Source organism: Tasmannia lanceolata, unplaced genomic scaffold (assembly GCF_043159265.1).
Source record: "Tasmannia lanceolata isolate RefF3 unplaced genomic scaffold, GAP_Taslan_0.1 ptg000024l, whole genome shotgun sequence".
Classification (NCBI taxonomy): domain Eukaryota; kingdom Viridiplantae; phylum Streptophyta; class Magnoliopsida; order Canellales; family Winteraceae; genus Tasmannia; species Tasmannia lanceolata.
In genome coordinates, this window is record NW_027518701.1 from 10,406,893 (window position 1) to 10,426,881 (window position 19,989).

A 19,989-nucleotide genomic window follows, 5' to 3' on the forward strand; every position below is an offset into this window, starting at 1 on the left:
CTCCTCCTGAGCTACTTTCATGATTCTGGTTCTTTGTAAGGTGGTGGTTCTCCTTACATGTCCTCAAGTTGGGTTTTCTTCCATTGCTCAAAGGAAGACAATCTGGGCCTACTCTCTGGTATCTCATCATATCCAATGTAGAACGGAATTACAAATCAAAGCGGAGATCGTTCTCCGTGAAGAGCCTCCAGGGATCGGCATTTGGGCCGAAAATCGCATGATTTGTTCAACAACAGAGCATCAGTACATTCTCATTCCTCAATCCTTTTTATACAAAACAGAGCCAAAATACTGAGTTCAACAATGGCAAGGTTCTCAGAGAGAGAGAGAGAGAGAGAGAGAGTATGTTGCGAAGAACAATGGGGAAAATGTTAATGGGTTTAATGGGGATGGAGACATGGAGGATGTGGAGGCGGTTGGGGCGAATGGTGGGAGTGGAGGTGGTGGTCGGAGTAATATTGCCGGATTCTGGCGAAGTCCACCGGACAAGATGAAAATGGGTTTGGGGAAATGGTAGAGGATGACCGGTGGAAGAGAGGGATGAGAATAGGGATTGTGGCTGATGTTGAAATGGGGAAAATGGGTTTAATGGGGGGTACGGTGGCTGTGATGGTGGGGATGAAAAACGAAATGGGTTTTGTGAAGATGGTGGTGATGGAGGTTTAAGGTTCTAAAAAAAAATAGAGAAAATGGTGGTGGTGGGTTGGATCGGAGATGGGGTCAGATTTTAAGAGATGAGGGTGGTTCGGATATGGAGGTGAAGATGGGAAGAGGCCGGAGAAAGGGAGAATGACCGGCGGCTCCATCTCCCTCGTTCTCCTTCTCTCTGTTTTTTTTTTTTTGAAATGGGTTTTTAATGGGGGTTTGGGCTGATCGGTGGAAATGGGTGGGTTGTGGTGGAGGTTGTGGCCGATGGAGGTGGGCGGCTGTGATTGGCCATGGAGAGAGGTTCGGATGGTGGAGGCGGTGGTAGAAAGGAATGGAGGAGGAAGATGGAGAGGTTGTAGGCTTGCCGGATTCCGGCAAGCTTGCCGGAGAAGAAGGTGGGTTCAGTGGATATGGGTTTGAGATGATGGGTTTTTTAGGGGAAACGGCAGAGATGGTGGTGGATTTTCGGGTTTGGAGAGGATGGTTTTTTTTCAAGTGGTGGTTCAGTAGAGGAGAGGGAGATGGTGGCTGAGAATGGGGAAATGATAGATGAGTGGAGGAAGAAGATGGAGTGGGAGTAGGCTTGCCGGATTCCGGCAAGCTTGCCGGGGAAGGAGGATGGTGATGGGTTTGAGGTGGTGGTGGAGAACTGGCAGATGAGTGGAGGAGATGGAGGGAGGAGATGGAGGGTGGCCGGAGTTGGGAGAGGTGGTGGTGGAGGCAGCGGCTCAAGCTTTTTCCCTCTCTCCTTTTTTTTTTTTTAAATGAGGGTGAAAGGAAAATTCGGGCTTCTCTCCCCTCTCTTTGCCATATATAGTTAGGTTTTGGGGGGAGATATTGGCACACCAATATCCTCTAAGCACACCAAAACCCAACCTTGATGAGCGCACGAATTTCGCTCCTTCTTTTTCCCAGGGACAACCCTCTTTTGGATTTTTTCACTGGCTTTTCTCTGCCCAGGGTACCCCCGACTTGACTAATTCGACCCTCTTCTGCACTATTTTTCGAAATAAACCCCATTACCCAGGCAAAATTCTGTCGAATCTCGACGAAACTTCAGGGGGCCCACTTACGGTCTCGAACTATTCAAGATTTAACCCCAGAGCCCTGAGTTGCTAATTTTTTTATTTTTATTGATTTACATATATATATATATATATATATATATGTGTATTTGCACTCGAGGACTGATCCGGGCCCAGCTGCCCAGGGATTTTCCAAATTTTTTTATTTTTTAGGGCTTAGTCAAAATGGGGTGTCTACACTATCTACATTCCAAACAATCTGGTGTTTCATGAGCATACTAAGCACATTGAGGTGGACTACCACTTCATTCGTCACCGGACCCGACAGGGCGAATTACACACTATCCTTACTTGATCAGCAGATCAAATAGCTAATACCTTCACCAAACCTTTGAGCAAAGCCAAGTTCAATGATATTTGTAACAAGCTGGGAATTTATGATGTAAACACTCCAGGAAGAGGGGGAGTGCAGGAAATATCTTTAGTTATCTCTTTATTTTTTTTGAAAGATGAGATATATTTATTGATACAATGAAAGTTACATTAGGGACCAGGAGTCCCAGGTGCCATTACATAGTATCAAAAAAGCAATTCAGGGCATACCTTGAATCACCAACAAAAGGGCCAAATAGGCCTTTGAATCCTTTACATTTCATGAGCATCATTCTCTACAGTTTGACCAACATAGATTCTCCCCAAAAACATCTTGAATTTTGTCCTGTACTACTGTTGCTCCTCCTCATCTCCATCATCTATTTTTAATCAATCATCCGACCCCGGTAATTCCAGATCATCGCCTCCTCGTTATTTTGAACATAGCCTCGGATCCATCCCCGAAAAATGCCCATTCACATTGGAGACAATTCCATTATCCACATCGATTAGGTACCCAGCCTATTGTCACCATCCAGAGGATAACTAAGGGGAGCATCTACTAAGATCATCAAGAAGGCTTTGTAGAAAGGACATCTATAGAGTCTCCGATTCTGAATTCCTATTCAGATACCCCGGGCTTCTTCGATCTTCAATCTCCTACTCCAGGTAAGAAATAACTACCTCCTTCGAAACGTCCCATATTCTCTTCCGATTTCTACTATTCTCTAGAAATCTGTTAATGGAGGCTAGTCTTTCATCGTAGACCATTCCTCGAATCTTATAAAGGATGTTTTCCAGCACCATGATTTCTATAAATAAGTTCCTCTTACGCCCCCTGGGTATGATGAGGATTCCTGCTGCCCAGAAGACTGACTATCTATCTTTACTTACAGAAATACAATGTCTACAATGTCTACATTTAAATCGTTACACTCCTGAAAAAACTCGTTGAATAACTCGTAACTAAGAAACTTCACCGACTTATGGTTTGACCAGAAAGGTCGCTGAAAGTGGCCCCATCCGAAGGCTCTTCCCAAGACAACAAGATCCTTATCAGCGAAACGTCCCTTCTCAGAGTCATTTTGTGTCTTCCCAAGAAAATCCCACCTACTACCAACAAATCAAAGTGACTGCGAAAGGTGAGTAATCCACATAAAGCCAAGCCTATGCCTCAACCCAATTGAGCCAAATAGCTTCCTAACAAAATACACCCCTGACATACAGCCGTTCATGATATATCCAACTTCATTGTAGGACCCACCAATGCAAGATAGCTGGAGTGGAGCATTTTACGGAATTTCAGTAGACTATTGTTTAGTCTTTTAGCTCTAGCCTTTAATACCAAGGATTTTCCGAACAAATTAAATAGGAGACTTTCCGAAGCTCTTGACCCCAAAAAAACGTGGGCCCGAGAATATTTAGCTCGGGAACGAGGGCGAGACGAACACGAAGTATTCTTAGGTCCCACCAACCTTTCAGCAACGTCTGCAGGGCTAATCTTAGGTTCCAGCCACCCTTGTCAGAGACTAACCCGCCTGGAATGATTGGGTTTATAGATTTGAATTTTGAATCCCCAACGGGATCCAGCTGTACTCCAGGTGAAGATGTTCGACCCGCCGAGATGCATTCCGTCGACAAAGTAGAAATTTCGTTAACAAGTCCTATCCTAATAGAAAAGGTTTTTTCGTGAATTTTAAACATAACACCAGAGCTAGGGAAGATCCATCTGCGAGCCAAAATTTTCCCCGAGACAGAACTCATCCAATTTTTGTGATATCCATCCATTTTGAATTCTACTACTTCACCAAAGAGGCTCCCTAAGGCCTCCACCGTAGAAGCAGCCGAAGCATGCAGGGGAATGCCATAGAAGCTTCCTTACCTTGGATAAAATCCCTAGACCAAGGGGAGAGAGAGAGAGAGCAGATGACTGTCCAAAGCCACAGAGCCTTTTGCAAGGACTTGATTGGCTTGAGATTCAGATTTGAATGTAAAGATGACTTCATTCTGCGACAACAGGGAAGGACAAGGTAATGATGGGATTTCCCAGAACGCCCGAGCCCACTTCCAGAGCTCAAGCAGGGTTTTAACATGGCTTAACTTTTTCCCTATCAAGCAAGCTTTGAGGGAACCCAAACGCACATCCAGTTCCCGACCCGAGATAGATAAGAGTCGGATCCCCAGGTAACGGTGACGAGAGATTTTGCCCGTATCTGCCCACAGATCATCCTCTCCGCCAGGGGATTCCTCATTTCGATGAGGAACCCACTTTGAGGAGATTCTCGTCCTATTACACCATCAACACCCATCCCGCCATCTTAAGTTTACATACTTGCAAGGGGGCAAAACCATGAACTAGACCTAAGATCACAATTATAGAAATGCCCCAACGCCATCCTTTTCTTATCACAAAAAGAGTGAGAGGAAGAGGAAGGGGGTTGAGGGCATCTTCTACAACTACTCCGCTAACCAAAGTTGTGATAGTGGCACCGCGGGCACAGCCAATCCTCCCTTCTATTCCCTTTGCCATTGCTCTCTTCTCTGGTCATTTTTCGAAGTTATTGGATAATATCAGTAGTGACAGCATTCAGGATCGTCAGGTATGAAACCAGCCACTACCCCCTTGTACCCAAATACAAAGCTCCATCCAGTTTATCTCTTTATGTCTTTATGTATGTGTATATGCCATAAGGGCATAGTGATCATTGTACTTTCATCTCTTTAATATAAATACTTGAGTGAAGGGAAATAGCCCTAACTTATTCTCTTCTTCTATTCTTCTTCTCTCAACATGTGGAAATACTCCAAAACACTATGTTGATTTTGCACCCATTCCTGATCCATCATTATCCAACAACAAGGTGGAGGATTTTGCTACTACCATGACAAGGATTATTGAGGAAGTGAAGAAGAATCTTGAAGAAAATACTGTGAAGTACAAGCAAGTAGCCAATACTCATCGCCGGATCAATATTTTTGAGTCAGAGTCTTACTTTGTCACTTCTCATGAGGATCTTCCCACAGTTCTTTATCCAGATATCCCTCTTCCTCGTCTAGTTCTTCCAGACCCTATATCTTCTCCTCCTTTTGCCGGTACCTAAGTCTACCACTATATGTGTAGGGGTGTTCAATCGGTTATCACCGAACCGAAATAACCGAAATTTGATAACCGAAATAATTTCGGTTATCAAATTTCGGAAACCGAAACCGAACCGAATTTTAGGAAAACTGACCCGAAACCGAACCGAATAACCGAATAGTGATAAAAAGACAAAAAAAATCTATTTGGACGGTTTGATCGGAGGGCTATGATCAATCTATCGAAACGGTTTTTTAGGCACAACCTATTGAAGTTGTGATCAATCAAATGGATGGTTTGGATCATCCTACGGAGTGCCCATACACCATTTTTTGAAAAAAATAATGTTTATTTTTTGTTAATTTCGATTATTCAGTTAACCGAATTTTTTTCCCGAGATAACCGAAACCGAACTAAATTAACAGAATTAACAAAAAAAAGAAAAAAAAAAGAAACCGAACCGAATTTGCAAAAAACCAAACTGAACCGACCGAATCAATTTGGTTCGGTTCGGTTAAAACCGAATAATGAACACCCCTATGTATGTGAGCCCTCTTCTTCATTATAGGCCCTTGAGGCTCACCTGCCAGCTCCTATGAAGACATATTAGCGCTGGTCGAAGTCTGGAGCTCATCATCCTCCGCCTGCGACTTCTCCATCTTAGCTAGAGATCACGGCCTCCACCTCTTAGGTTCCTATTCTTCCCCCTCCTACTGTTACTTCAGATTCTCTCATTGCTTCTCATACTCGTTCTCATAGTATTGCTTATCCTATTTCCTCGGTTATTTCATATGACTCTCACTCCTATGATTCAGAGTTTTGTGTCTTCTTTGTCTTCTGTTTCTTTGATACTAGCAATGTCAACAACTCTTGATCATCCGGGTTGGCGTGCAGCCATGGATCTTGAGATGGAGGCTCTTCAGGCTAATCATACATGGGAGTTGGTTCCCCTTCATCATAGGGCTTGGCCTGTCGGTTGTTGCTGGGTTTATGCCATCAAACACTTTCCTGACAGAACTATTGAGCACCTTAAGGCGAGTTTGGTTGCCAAAGGTTATACTCAAACCTTTGGAGTTGATTATAATGAGACATTCTCTCCTATCGCCAAGATCCCCTCTGTTCAGGTTCTCATCTCACTTGCTGCTAACCGAGGGTGGCACCTGCACCAGGTAGATGTCAAGAATGCCTTTTTACATGGTGAGCTTAGTGAAGAGGTTTATATGGAGCAACCTCCTCGGTATGTTGCTTAGAGGGATATGTCCTCCTTAGGGTGTTGGTTGAGGACATCTATATACGACCTCAAGCAGTCTCCTAGAGCTTAGTTTGGGAGGTTTAGTGACGCTGTCATGCGTTTTGGCATGAACCAATGTGTTGTTGATCACTCCGTCTTCAGTTGTCACTCTTCTGCTGGTTCAGTGCTATTGATAGTATATGTTAATGACGTTACCATTACAAGCAGTGATTCATTGGGGATGTACAAGCTGAAGACCTTCTTGCAGAAAGTGTATTCAACTAAAGACCTAGGCCTTCTTAGGTACTTCTTGGCATTGAGGCTGCCTATTCCACTAGAGGCATCTCTCTCCCACAGAAAAAATATGTGTTGGACCTTCTTGAGCAGACAGATCATCTCGGAGTGAAACCTACTTCTATTCATATGGACCAAAATGTAAAACTTCTTCCACAAGAAGGGGATTTATTATCCTGTCAGATATAGGAGAATAATTTTCCTCATCATCCCTTCTCTCTAACAGGAATTATGTAAGACATTTACTTTACCTTTGTTAGTGTGTTAGTGGTACTTAGGGAAGCTAAGTTTAGTTAAGAAAATTTAATCTCAGATTTGAAGTGCAGCTTAAATATTAGGCCTTGTATCTTCTTCATTTAAAAGCCATTTTGGTGAAATTTGAAAGTTCTTGAGTAGTATAACAATTTGGGCTTCTTTCTTTGAGTGTTTGACATCAAGAGAATAATTTCTTATCTTGAAACTCAACTTCTCCCTCCAACCTAGTTGGTTTCATTCCAACAAAGTGGTATCAGAGCATAGGTTGAAGGTTGATCATGGCTTCCTACAACATGTTGCAACCTCAACCTCCTCGATTCAACGTCAAGAACTACAACCAATAGAGTATTCAAATGAATGTATTGTATGGATCTCAAGATCTATGGGAGATTGTTGAGACCGGCATTGAAGAACCGGAAGATCAAGCGGCTCTAACTCCACAACAACTCAATCAGTTGAAAGACAATCAGAAGAAGGAGAAGGTTTTGTTCTTCTTCTATCAAGTGGTGGAGGAAGTCATCTTTGAACAAATTTCATCGGTGACTTCGACAAAAGAAGCATGTGATACACTATACATTATACAAAGAAGAAGACAAACTAAAGTTCAAGAGATTGCAAACTCTTAGATATGATTTTGATTAATTAAAGATGAAGGATTCAAAATCGGTTGAGGATTTTCAAAATGGTGTTATTTCTCTTGTAAATCAATTGAGAGAAAATGGTGAAGACATTTAAGATCGAAGGATTGCGGAGAAAATCCTTAGAAGTTTGACTCAGAAATTTGAATATATAGTTGTTGCAATTGAAGAATCTAAGGATTTAACTTCTTTATCCTTAGAAAGTTTATTGGGATCACTCCAATCCCATGAACTACGAATGAAGCAATTTGATTCTTCTCCTCTAGAACAAGCTTTTCAAACACGAGTCTCTTTTAGGGGAGGCTCTAGAGGAAGAGGAAGAGGAAGATGAAGAAATTCTTTTTTTGGAAGAGGGAGAAATGGCGGAGGAAGAAATCAAGAATAAGAAAAGGATGGAAGTGGTTCTTCTACAAGAAGAAGAGGAAGATCTCTATCCCAAGTTCAATACTATCATTCCAAAAAATATGGTCATACTATGAAGTATTGTAAAAGAAGTTGGCAGAAGAATCTACTTTCATGCAGGGGAAAGATGAAAATAAAAAAGAAGACACTCTTTCTTGCTTGTAATGTGATAGAAGTGGCTCTTGATGAGGCGTGGTATCTTGATAGTGGTGGTTGTAACCACATGACCGACAACAAAGGCGTGTTTGTAAAGTTGGATGAACCTCTCCAAAGTGGGGTTCGAACGGGTGATGACAAGAGGTTCTCTGTAAAAGGAAGTTGTGATATTCTCATCTAAACAAAGAAAGGCGTCAAGCGCATCTCCAATGTTTTCTATGTTCCTGGTTCAAAGCACAATCTCGAGTGTTGGGCAACTTTTAATGAAACGGCATGATGTTCATTTCAAGGAAGATATATGCGAAATCAAAGACAAAAATAAATTATTCATAGCCAAGGTGATAATGACTCAAAACAAGTTATTTCCTCTAAACTTTCAAAGTGAAGTTCTTCCTTGTTGCAACTTTCAACACCATTATCTAAGATACGTCATGGTTATGGCATCTTCGCTATGGTCACTTGAGTTTTAGCACTTTATCTCTAATGTACACGAAGCACATGGTGAAATGCATGCATAACATCGACCACCAAGATCAAGTATGTGAAGGATGTGCACTTGGAAAGCATCAAATAGACTCTTTTCCCATTGGAAAAGCTTGGAAGTCATCAAATCCTCTTGAGCTAGTGCATTCGGAGATAATCGATATTTTCTCACCTTCATTGATGATTACAGTAGAAAGACATGGATTTACTTTCTTAAAGAATATCAGAAGTCTTTGGATATTTTAAATTTTTTAAGAGCTTGGTAGAAAAGCAAAGTGGGTTTCGTGTTGAAAACTTTGCGTTCCGATAGAGGCCGTGAATATGTTTCTGATGAGTTTGAAAATTTCTTGAAAGAGAATGTGATTCGGCATTAACTTACCACTCGGTACTCACCTCGACGAAATGGAGTAGCCGAAAGAAAGAATCGAACGATTATGGAATTGTCTAGAAGTATGTTGAAAGCCAAATGGGTGCTTAATATGTTTTGGGCGGAAGCCGTTGCATGTGCCATCCATCTTTTGAATAAAAAATCATCAAAAGGTATTCAAGGTATGAGTCCTCGAGAAGTTGGGGTGATCATAAGCCTTTTGTTGCTCACTTGAGAATTTTTTGTAGCATTTCCTACTGTCACTTTCCAGATGAAACAAGAAGAAAGTTGGATGAAAAAATGCATTCTTATTTGGCATCGTGAAAGCTCAAAAGCATACAAGTTGTACAATCCTATCACAAAGAAGATTATGATAAGTAGAGATGTGAAGTTCAATGATGAAGAATGTTGGGATTGTAATCAAAGTAAGAAGAAAAAAGAAGTTTTTGTAGATACGGATGAAAGCAAAGATACCCATGATGGTGGAATTGAAGGAAATGAAGAGGAAATGACTCCTCCCAACTCTCCATATTCTTCTCCATCTTCTTCGGCTCCATCATCTTCATCGTCTAGAACAAGCTTTGACTCTCGTCCAGGAAAACAAAAAACATAAGAGAAATCTAGAAAAAGTCTAGAAAAATTACTGATGAAGAGTTGTCAAATTTTGCTTCGTTTGCCGATGCCTGTCCAATTAGTTTTTGAGGAGGCATATCAAGAAGGAAAGTGGAAGAAAGCAATGGAACAAGAAATTTCTTCCATTCAAAGGAACAATACTTGGGAGCTAACAGAGCTTTACAATGGTAAAAAGTCCATTGGTATGAAGTGGAAATGCAAGACAAAGTTGAATGCAAATGGTTAAGTTGAAAAGTATAAAGCTTTCTTAGTAGTAAAAAAGTACAAGCAAATGTATGGCATTGATTACAAAGAAGTGTTTGCTCCCATTGTTCGTCTCTAGACGATTATGATGGTTCTAGCTTTGGCGGCACAAAAGAATTTGGAAGTTTATCACATGGATGTAAAATCGGCATTATTGAATGGGTTTCTTAAAGAGGAGGTGAATGTTGATCAACCTCCCAGCTACATAAAGAAAGGCAAAGAAAGCAATGTGTGCCGATTGATGAAAGCTCTATATAGCTTGAAGCAAACACCAAGGGCATGGTAAAGTTGCATTGACGAATATTTCACGAAGAATGGTTTCAAACGGTGTCCTTATGAACACACCCTCTATATCAAAGAAAGCACCCAAGGTGAGTTTTTGGTTGTTTGTTTATATGTTGATGATTTGATTTTTACCAGTAATAGTTCAAGCAAGTGTGAATAATTCAAAAGAAATATGATGCAAGAATTTGAGATGACCGACATGGGTTTTACATCTTTTGTTGAGCTAAAACAAACCCTAAACATTTTTTTCATCCACAAGAGAAAAACTACGTGGAGAAGGAGAGAGAGATCGTGTTTTGGGATCGGAAAGCGCGAATCGAGGTAAGAACTATGTTCTTGGTTTATTTTGGTATTATTGGATATGTGATTGCCTATCGTATGGCATAGAATAAAAACTATTTGAGTGATCTCGGATTCCTTGGGGTTTATATCGTCTCCGATCCCCATCGAACCCAAGATCAGATTGTTGTAGCCATATAATTGAAGTTTCGAAAGGCTTTGATCAAAAAGTGAAAAATTAGTTGCAATAATTCTTTGTAGCGATTCAGAACGTGAAATCGGGTTTGATAGATTCCCCCTGTACAAGGAGTCCATTTGATCCGACCTTACAATATCTGGAGTCCGAACGAAGGAGATGAATTTCTAAAGTTTTGGAGAAATCGGGTAAAATCTGGAATTCTCACTCTGAAACCCAGCCTGCACTTCTGACTCCTGATTAAGGGTGTTCGGGCGCCCGGGCGTCGGGTTCGGGGTGTTCGAACATGAAGGGAACCGAAACACAAGAGTTGGATTTCCTTCGAAAATTCTCAGAGATGTCTGAAGTGGCTTTCAAAGGGGGTGTTCGGAGGTCCAAAGGTTCTGTTCGGGCGTCCAAACCCGCTGGGAATTGTGAAGTTGTTTTAAGATTTTGGAACTTGAGATTATTGTCTGGGATTACTTTCAAGGGCCCTTAATTGATGACTATGGTCTATTTGGATTAGGTGTTTCACTATCAGATTATTTTAAAGAGAAACATTCGACATAAGGTATGTAATAACATATTATTCTGGGTGAACTGTTAATCTCAATCCATTCGACTACAGTATCATCGAACATTAGATTCGTGTATTTCTGTTTGTTACTGTATGGATCTAGCGTGATTCTTTTTGTAACCCTATGGACCCCCATGACTTCTATATTTATCATTTCTTCGCTTGTTGTTCTTGTACTGTTTTATTTCGATATACATGATATGAACCTCTGAACCTTTGAAACCCCTATGGAACCTTTTGCTGATCTTTCTCCCTCACCTTATGGACTCTTTGATATCATATGTTGTGGACTTTGGCACTATCAGTTTTGGACACTTCTGTGGAGGCTTAGATTATTTCTTGACCCTGCCATATGGGGGTAAATTAATTGGCAACTCTAGACACAACCGTGGGGGTAGTCCACGATGACTCTGACCCTACCATATGGGGGTAAAATAAATTGCCCTATTGACAGGTATCTGAACTTTAGAGGAACTAGTTCCAACAGTTTGGGCAGTCGGTGTAAGCAATAACACGCCTTTTGGGCCAGGTCGATGAGCTAGAAGTGGATTTTGTATTCTAGACCTTACACTTTTGATACTTTTGGCACTGACCAACATTCTGACATTGCTTAGTTCCTATTGTACCTTTCTTCAGTATTCTGTATTGATATGTATCTTTGGTTATTGCCTTACCCATTATTTTGTAGGAGAAATCCTTATTTAGATTTAGTTGTGATTATTCGACCCTTATTGAGCCTTGGCATGCTTAGACCTACACTTAGAGTAGTGCTTTATTATGTACTGAGCTTTTTAGCTGACAGTGGTTCATAATATTTTCTGATTTTGATCCCCATGAGGCGAACAAGGAAGAGGAGGCTTCGATCTCTGAGGATCTTTGCGTCAGACAAATTAGATACTTTATTTGCTTTATTTTCAATGAGTATTAAGAAAAAATGTATTAGACTGCTTTATGTTTATTTTGATTTAGTTGTGGGGAGCGTTGAGATCTTGATTTGATTATGTTAAACACTTGTTATTGGAGGTTTTGATATTTTAATTATGAAACGCCAGATATAGATCTATTATTGCTTTGTAGCCTTGTATGCTTGTCGGATTAACCTTGCAGGTGTACCGCGCTCTCATGGCTTACGCAAAGGGTGTGGTTTGGGGCGTGACATTGGTATTCTCCATTTCTTTCTTGGCATTCACGTCAACCAAAGAGATGGTGGAATTTTTATTTCTCAAAAGAAGTATGCAAAAAATTTGCTAAAGAGGTTTAGACTGGAAGGTGCTACACATATTAGCACACCTATGGAAGTTGGCTTGAAACTATGCAAAAATGAGGATGAGAAAGGAGTTGATGCAACTCTTTATAGAATCCTAGTTGATAGTCTCATGTACTTAACAGCCACAAGACGAGATCTTATGTTTGCGGTGAGTATGATTAGTAGATTTATGGAATCACCAAAAAGAAGTCATTGGGAAGCCGGTAAAAGTATCTTAAGATATGCAAGTGGAACAATTGATCATAGGATGCGTTATGGAAGATTTGATGATTCAAGCTTAGTAGGTTATTGTGATAGTGATTAGGGTGGAAGTGTTGATGATAGCAAAAAAGTACTTTCAGCTATGGTTTTAACACTGGTTTGGGTGCGATTTCATGTGCATCAAAGAAGCAATCGGCTGTTGCTCTTTCAATGGCGGAAGCAGAGTGAATTTCATTATATTCAGCAGGTTGTCTAGCTCTTTGGTTACGATGAGTGTTTGAAGAACTCAAACATCCGCAAGAAGGTGATAAAAGTTTATTTTGTGATAATAGTTCGGCGATTTCACTCACAAAGAATTCAATTTTTCATGGTAAAAGCAAGCACATAAGGATCAAGTTTCATTTTATTCGAGACTTTGACTTGACTTGCCCACATTGAAAATCTCCTTTGTGTGTGTTAATGGCACAGGGACTTAGTTTCTTTGTTTTGGAATTATGTAAGACATTTACTTACGGAGGGTATCCAGGATGATGTGACGTGGTGTTTGTTATTTGCAGATGACATAATATTAATTTACAAAACCAAAGTAGGAGTAAATGCAAAGTGAGAGTTATGGAGAACTACTTTGGAATCCAAAGGTTTTAGACTGAGTAGGACAAAGACTGAGTATATGGAGTGCAACTTTAGTAATGTAAGGAGGCAGGACGAGGATATAGTAAATATGTCTGGACAGGAGGTACCTAAGAGGGATATCTTTCGCTAGCTTGGTTCAATTTTACATAAGGAAGGACAGATTGAAGAGAATGTTAACCATAGAATAAGAGCAGGTTGGTTGAAGTGGAAGCTTCCCCCAGGAATTTTGTACGACCATAAAATCCCTACCAAGTTGAAGGGAAAGTTTTAAAAGACAGTTGTGAGGCCAGCCATGTTGTACGGCTCAGAATGTTGGGCCACCAAGAACCAACATGTACATAAGATGAGTGTAACAGAGATGCGAATGCTTAGATGGATGTGCGGCCACACAAGTTTTGATAGAATTAAAATGAAGACATTCGTAAAAAGGTGGGGGTGGCACCAATTGAGTAGAAGATGAGAGAGCACCGCTTAAGATGGTTTGAACATATCCAGCGTAGGCCTTTGGATGCTCCAGTGAAAAGAGGCAACTCGTGCCAAGTTGATGGAGTAAACAGAGGTAGGGGCAGATCGAAAATAACTTGGGTAGAAAAATGAGGAAAGACTTGATAGCTAGGAAAATAACGGACAACATGACCTTGGATAGGAGAGAATGGAAGAAAATGATCCATGTTGATGAACCCAACTAGTGTCAGGATTAGAGTTAGTCAATTTGAGCCGGGTAGATTCTTTCACATTCATCATGAAAATTTTCTAAAGGATTCATTAGCTGACCCCAACTGGTTTGGGACAATTGAGTTGAGTTTTTACTTGACTTGCCCACATTGGAAATCTCCTTCGTGGGTGTTAATGGCATAGGGATTTAGTTTCCTTATTTTGGAATTATGTAAGACATTTACTTTACCTTTGTTAGTATGTTAGTGGTACTTAGGGAAGCTAAGTTTAGTTAAGAAAAGTTAATCTCGGATTTGAAGTGCAGCTTAAATATTAGGCCTTGTATCGTCTTCATTTAAAAGCCATTTTAGTGAAATTTGAAGGCTCTTGAGTAATATAACAACTTGGGCTTCTTTCTTTGTGTGTTTGACATCAAGAGAACAATTTTCTTCTCTTGAAACTCATCTTCTCCCTCCAACTTAGTTGGTTTCATTCAACAAGAATGACAAACTGTCATCCTTGGCTATCATGAATGGTGTCTATTCAAGATTGACTATTCTCAAAGAATCTAATATGTGAATATGATCAAAGCAGCACTATTCATTAGAGAATGACTTTGGCTTCCCTACCACTTGTTGAGTCCAAAACAGCTAACATCAAGAAACTCACAGAAATGCACACAGGAGAAAGTGCAAACTCCAGTGTTTTACATACTCGTATATCCTTTGAGGAAGTATAAGTGCAGACACTCCTCATAATACAAGTTTAAAAATATAAAAGAACAAAAAAGAGATGAAAATGGAGAAGAAGAAAAAGAATTTGTTCTAATCTTTTTAATGTATAAGAGGTGGAAACCCCTAAAGAAATGAACATAGAAAAACTCAACGACTTGAATATTCACACTAAGCCTAGGACCCTTTCTATACGTATCATTTAAAAAACTCACTTCTAATAGAAGCTTCTGACGATGACTCCTAAAATAAATCGAACCCTTGGACATATCATTGTTTACTTTTAGTTCTCTAACTAATGCCACACACAAAAAAGAATCCTATTTAACAACTAACTCTTTCTTCAACCTCTTTTATTCTTCATGTAACTATGCAGCCATGTCTATGATCCCGCAACCATATCTGTTAGCCAACTCTTCTAGTGGAGTGCCATAATTAGTGATGACTTAGAAGTTCTCCTTATCGGATTTCTCCAATTAGTTTGTGTTGTTCTTGTTCTTTTTGTTTTTGCCTTTTCTTCATACAATTTAGGAGTGTAGTTTAGAGTGTCTATGTACCCGTAGAGAATTTGGATCTCTGTATACTATATTTTTTTTTTGAAATGGCTAAAATAACTTTTTTTTTAAAATGGCATCTCTGTATACTATATTCAAGGGTAAAGTAAAAACAATTAGCTATATTTTGATCTTACTTGTTACTGGGGTTTTAAAGTTAAATAATTCAAAGTGGCAGTTAAATTGTCATCATTTGAACTTTTCATTGTGACTTAGAAATATTAAAATTATAATAAGCATTTTCAAACAATAATGAGATCAAAACATTTTTTTTTTAAATAATTAAATACTTAAATAAAAATATTAATGAGGCAATAATAATGTTTTATGGCGTAAACAAGTCGCATCTCTCTGTTTTATGCAACATATAATAGCATTTTTAATAGAAAATTAATTTTTCTAAAATGAATGTTGACAAATTATTACCTATAAAATTTATAAAAACTAGGCAATTTATTTTATTGTTGAAGTCAATGACACTGGAGAGAAATAAATTGATGTTTTTACTAATATGTAGAATAAAATAGATAATAAATGCCATGTTATCCTTAGTCACTCATTATTTTTAGCATGATGATATCTTCTTAATGGTTTGTGCTGTAGTACTACACTCCAAAAAATTACTAGTCGAATATAAATGGGCAAGACAAAGCCAAGTTAGCAGAGTGTTTGGTTCTTTTATTTGCATCATATAATGCTAAAGAACTAATTTCACAATAAAAAAATTATTTCATGTTAACTACGCATTTTGGTTGTCCATATGTTTCAATTACAATTCCAATTCATAATAATCTCATAGACTTGTTAACTTTTATTTTTGTCATTGTGTTCTCTTTGTTCTTTTTGTAGAATTGTTTGTGGTTTATTTGTGTGGAGAAGACTATGGACGCATTGATTCAAGTTCTCGTAGAGATATCAAAGTGTTTGCGGGAAGCTGTTAAGAAACAAATGGACTATCTAAATGATTGTGAAGGCAATGTTGAAAATTTAAAAGGCGGTGTAGAAGAACTTGTAGCTAGGAGAAATGATATACAAAGACTTGTAGATGAAAGACGGTTAAATGCTAATGTGGTCCTTGCTGAAGTTCAATTGTGGATCGAAAGAGCAGATAAAATGATATTGGACTCAAATCAGATAGTCAGCGTAGAGGAAAACATGAGATGCCTCATGGGGTGGTGTCCGAATTGGCGTCGGCGATATAGATTGAGTAAACTTGCAAAAGATACGGCAGACACCATTACCGATCACCATAGTAAAGGAACATTTGAGATTGTGGCAACAGCCCCGCCACCTCGAAGGGTAATGACCATGCCTACTTCTTCAATTGATGGTCTAAAGACAGTAAATTTGTCATTGAATAAAGTCATGGATGCTCTAAAGGATGAAAATATCAGAATGATTGGTGTCTATGGCATGGGTGGAATTGGAAAAACTACTCTTGTGAAAAATGTAAACAATAAATTGAAAGGGACATCAACTTTTGATGCAATTGTGATGGTAACCGTGTCTAAGGATGTAAAATTAAAAATCATCCAAGAAGAAATTGCAAAGAAATTGGGAATGGAACTCAAAGAGGAAATTGAATCCACTAGAGAAAGTGAACTAAGGAGAAAATTAATGCATGTTAAGAAGTTACTCATAATCTTGGATGATTTGTGGGAGAGATTAGATATAGTCAAGATAGGAATTCCCTGTAGTGCTGAAAATAAGGGTTGTAAGATTTTATTAACATCTCGAAGCTTAGATATATGCCGACAAATGGGAAGCAAAGATAATATCCACGTAAATTTGTTGTCAGAGGATGAATCCTGGAATTTGTTTAGAGAGAAAGTGAGAGATGTTGTTGATTGTCTAAGCCTGCAAAATGTGGCAAGGATGGCTGCTCAAGAATGCCGTGGTCTGCCACTAGCACTTGTTACACTTGGGGGAGCACTAAGTGGCAACAACAATTTATCAGTCTGGGAGAATGCAGTAACCCAACTGAAAAGATCAGACCCTATATATATTGAAGGCATGGAGAAGGAGGTGTATCAATCCCTCAGAATAAGCTTTAGTCATTTGAAAACCGAGGAGCTAAAGCAATGTTTCTTGTTCTGTGCTCTATTTCCAGAGGACTTCGAAATTCCTGTGGATAGGATGATTAGATACTTGATTGGTGAGGGAATCTTGGAGGAGTTTGAGAATTTAGAGGAAACAATGAATAAAGGACGTGCCTTAATTGAGAATCTCAAGTCTTGCAGCTTGTTACTACAGAGTGAAGAGGAAGGGGAGGTAAGGATGCATGACATGGTACGGGATATGGCCATTCGGATTGCATCCAAAGAAGGTGACTATAAGTTTGTGGTGAAGGCTGGATTAGGACTTGAAGATTGGCCAGAAATGGAGAGGTTACAAGAATGTAAGAGGCTCTCGTTGATGAACAACAGAATAAGGAAACTTCCAGATAGAGTGGAATGCCCCCAGCTTCTAACATTATTGATGCAAGGAAATAATGTTAGAAATTTGGAAGAAATACCGGACAAGTTTTTCGAAACCGTCAAAGATCTTCGTGTTTTGGATATAGGTACGACTGCTATTGAAAGGATACCTCCATCTCTGGCATGCCTGCAGAACCTTAAGGAACTCTGCCTACAACGTTGTTATTCTCCTTTGGTTGGCTTGTCACATGTCGGGGAACTGAAAGCACTAGAATCCCTCGATCTCTCTCTTAACCGTTTCAGCGGACTGCCAATGGAAATTGGAAATTTGACAAATCTAAGGCGTTTGGACTTATCATACAATGATAAACTTGAAGTAATACCACGAAATGCAGTCATATGTAGGCTGACTCGTTTGGAGGAATTGGATATGACTGGAAGCTTTGATAGGTGGGAGGTTGAAGGAGAAGGAGTGGGGGAGGCCAGCAACGGCAATGCTACGTTGGCAGAAGTAGCGTCTTTAAGACGGTTGACTAATTTGAGGGTGGAGATAAAAGATGCCCACCGCTTTACTCAAGATGACTTGTTCAGATCTTGGACACATTTGAAGAAATTTCGCTTCGGCTTTCAAGAAAGTGAAAATGACGATTTTGAAAGTGACGATGACGATGCTTTGGAATTTTTTTTTGACGATGCTTCTAAATTTCCAGGAGATTTTGAACGTCGTTTGATAATCATTGAAGGACGTAGGGGTAGGGGTTCCGCACCAATCCCTATGTGGGTAAAGTTGTTTTTGTTCCCTCGGAGTTCTTCCCTACGGATAAGTTGCCACCACTCTTCAACGAATTTATTGGATTTGGATAAGCATGGATTTCAAAGTTTGTCATATATTTACATCGATAGGTGTGATGAGATGGAATATCTTATTAGTGGGAAGGATGTTCCCGAATATGCCCTCCAACATTTGCAGTATTTACAACTTTATGGACATAAAAAGTTAGAGAAGTTAGTGTCTGATGATGAATCGCTTCCGGTCCCAACTCTTGCAAACCTCACCGGCATGTCTATTAGGGGTTGTCATCGTCTAAAGCATGTAGTAATCACGCCCATCTTATTGCAAAGAATGCAGAATCTGGAGAAACTCTTAGTTCGGTCGTGTAAGAATGTGGAACACTTGTTTGTGGCGCCAACAGAAAATAAACTAGTGCTTCCTAAACTTCAACAGCTGTTTCTAGAGGATCTTCTAAGGATGGAAAATATGTGGATGGGGTTGCCAACACTACAAAGCCTGACTGAACTCCACATCTCTCGATGCAATGGGTTGAAAGAAATCTTTTCTTCCGCTCAAGTGAAAGGCCTCCCTAATCTTGCAAAACTCACAGTTAAAGATTGCGGGGAAGTGAAGAAGATAATTTCAGAGGTGGAGGAGGTGGTGGGGGATGAGAATGCAATGCTACCTAAATTGAGATCCTTGGTATTAATAGATCTACCAAAGTTGGAGCATTTCTATGTAAGGCTACTTGCTTTGCATTCCTTGGAAACCACTACAATATTTTCATGTCCAAATTTGAAGAAGCTACCATTTGGAGGGCCGGATAGCGTGCCGTCTCTGCAAAAGATTGAAGCGGAAAGGGAGTGGTGGCAAGGATTGAAGTGGGAAGAAGAAGAAGACAGCTTCAAGGCTCGTCTATGGAAGCTCCTCTGGCTCACCCAATGGCAACGTCAATTAAAGCTGGAGGAGGAGGAGGAGGAAAAAGAAGAAGAGGAGGAGGAGGAGGAGGAGGAAGAAGATGCAACGTCAATTAAAGCTGAAAGAGATGAAATAGCGAGGTGTTGGATCATTTAATGGAAAGTCTGTCGGAGCTCACCCAATGGGAAGCTGGTACATCTTTCTCTATAGCAGATCCCCTCCTATTCCCTTTATGTGCCTACTCTATTTGTAACTTTGGTGAGTGGCATTCTTCTGTCTTTTCTTTTAAAATTTGTAATTTTATGGACGGCCTTTCTTTTGGTTTTTCCTTTTGAACTCTGTATTGTAATTTTAAGGAGTGCCTTTTTTCTGTTTTTTCTTTTTAATTCTCTACATATATTAAATCTGTAATGTAATTATAGCCACAGGCTTTTGTCTACTTTTTTTCTTTTTAATTCTATAATATAAAGGACTGGATTTCCTCTGGATTTTTTATTATTTAATCTCTCAGTCAAGTTGTGTCTTCCTGTTTTTTTTGTTTTATGAAGCATTGAGATGTCAGGTTGAAATATAAATGGATAAAAAAGTATAGAAGAGCCCAACAGTCGATGAAATTGTTTCACCTCCCTTGCACACACGATCATTTTTTTCACTCTTTTGTCAAGGGTTGAGATTAAGTCACAAAAGAGAGAGGTTTATT

The 19,989-nt window shown here is 39.6% G+C and overlaps 1 protein-coding gene across 33 annotated transcripts in view; it reads left to right on the forward strand.

Moving 5' to 3' along the window:
- The window catches only part of LOC143857130 (disease resistance protein At4g27190-like), a 71,405-nt gene extending 51,628 nt beyond the window's left edge, over nucleotides 1–19,777 (forward strand). For 32 of the 33 annotated variants that reach the window (XM_077367417.1, XM_077367416.1, XM_077367422.1 and 29 more), the window contains one exon: nucleotides 16,032–19,777. In XM_077367417.1, the coding sequence (XP_077223532.1) occupies nucleotides 16,065–19,445 (3,381 nt within the window). In that variant the 5' untranslated portion in view covers nucleotides 16,032–16,064 and the 3' untranslated portion in view covers nucleotides 19,446–19,777. Of the gene's footprint in view, nucleotides 1–11,980; nucleotides 12,138–16,031 lie in introns of those variants that run through there. The other variant, XR_013238453.1, reaches the window with a different exon arrangement.
- The last annotated feature ends 212 nt before the right edge of the window (nucleotides 19,778–19,989 follow it).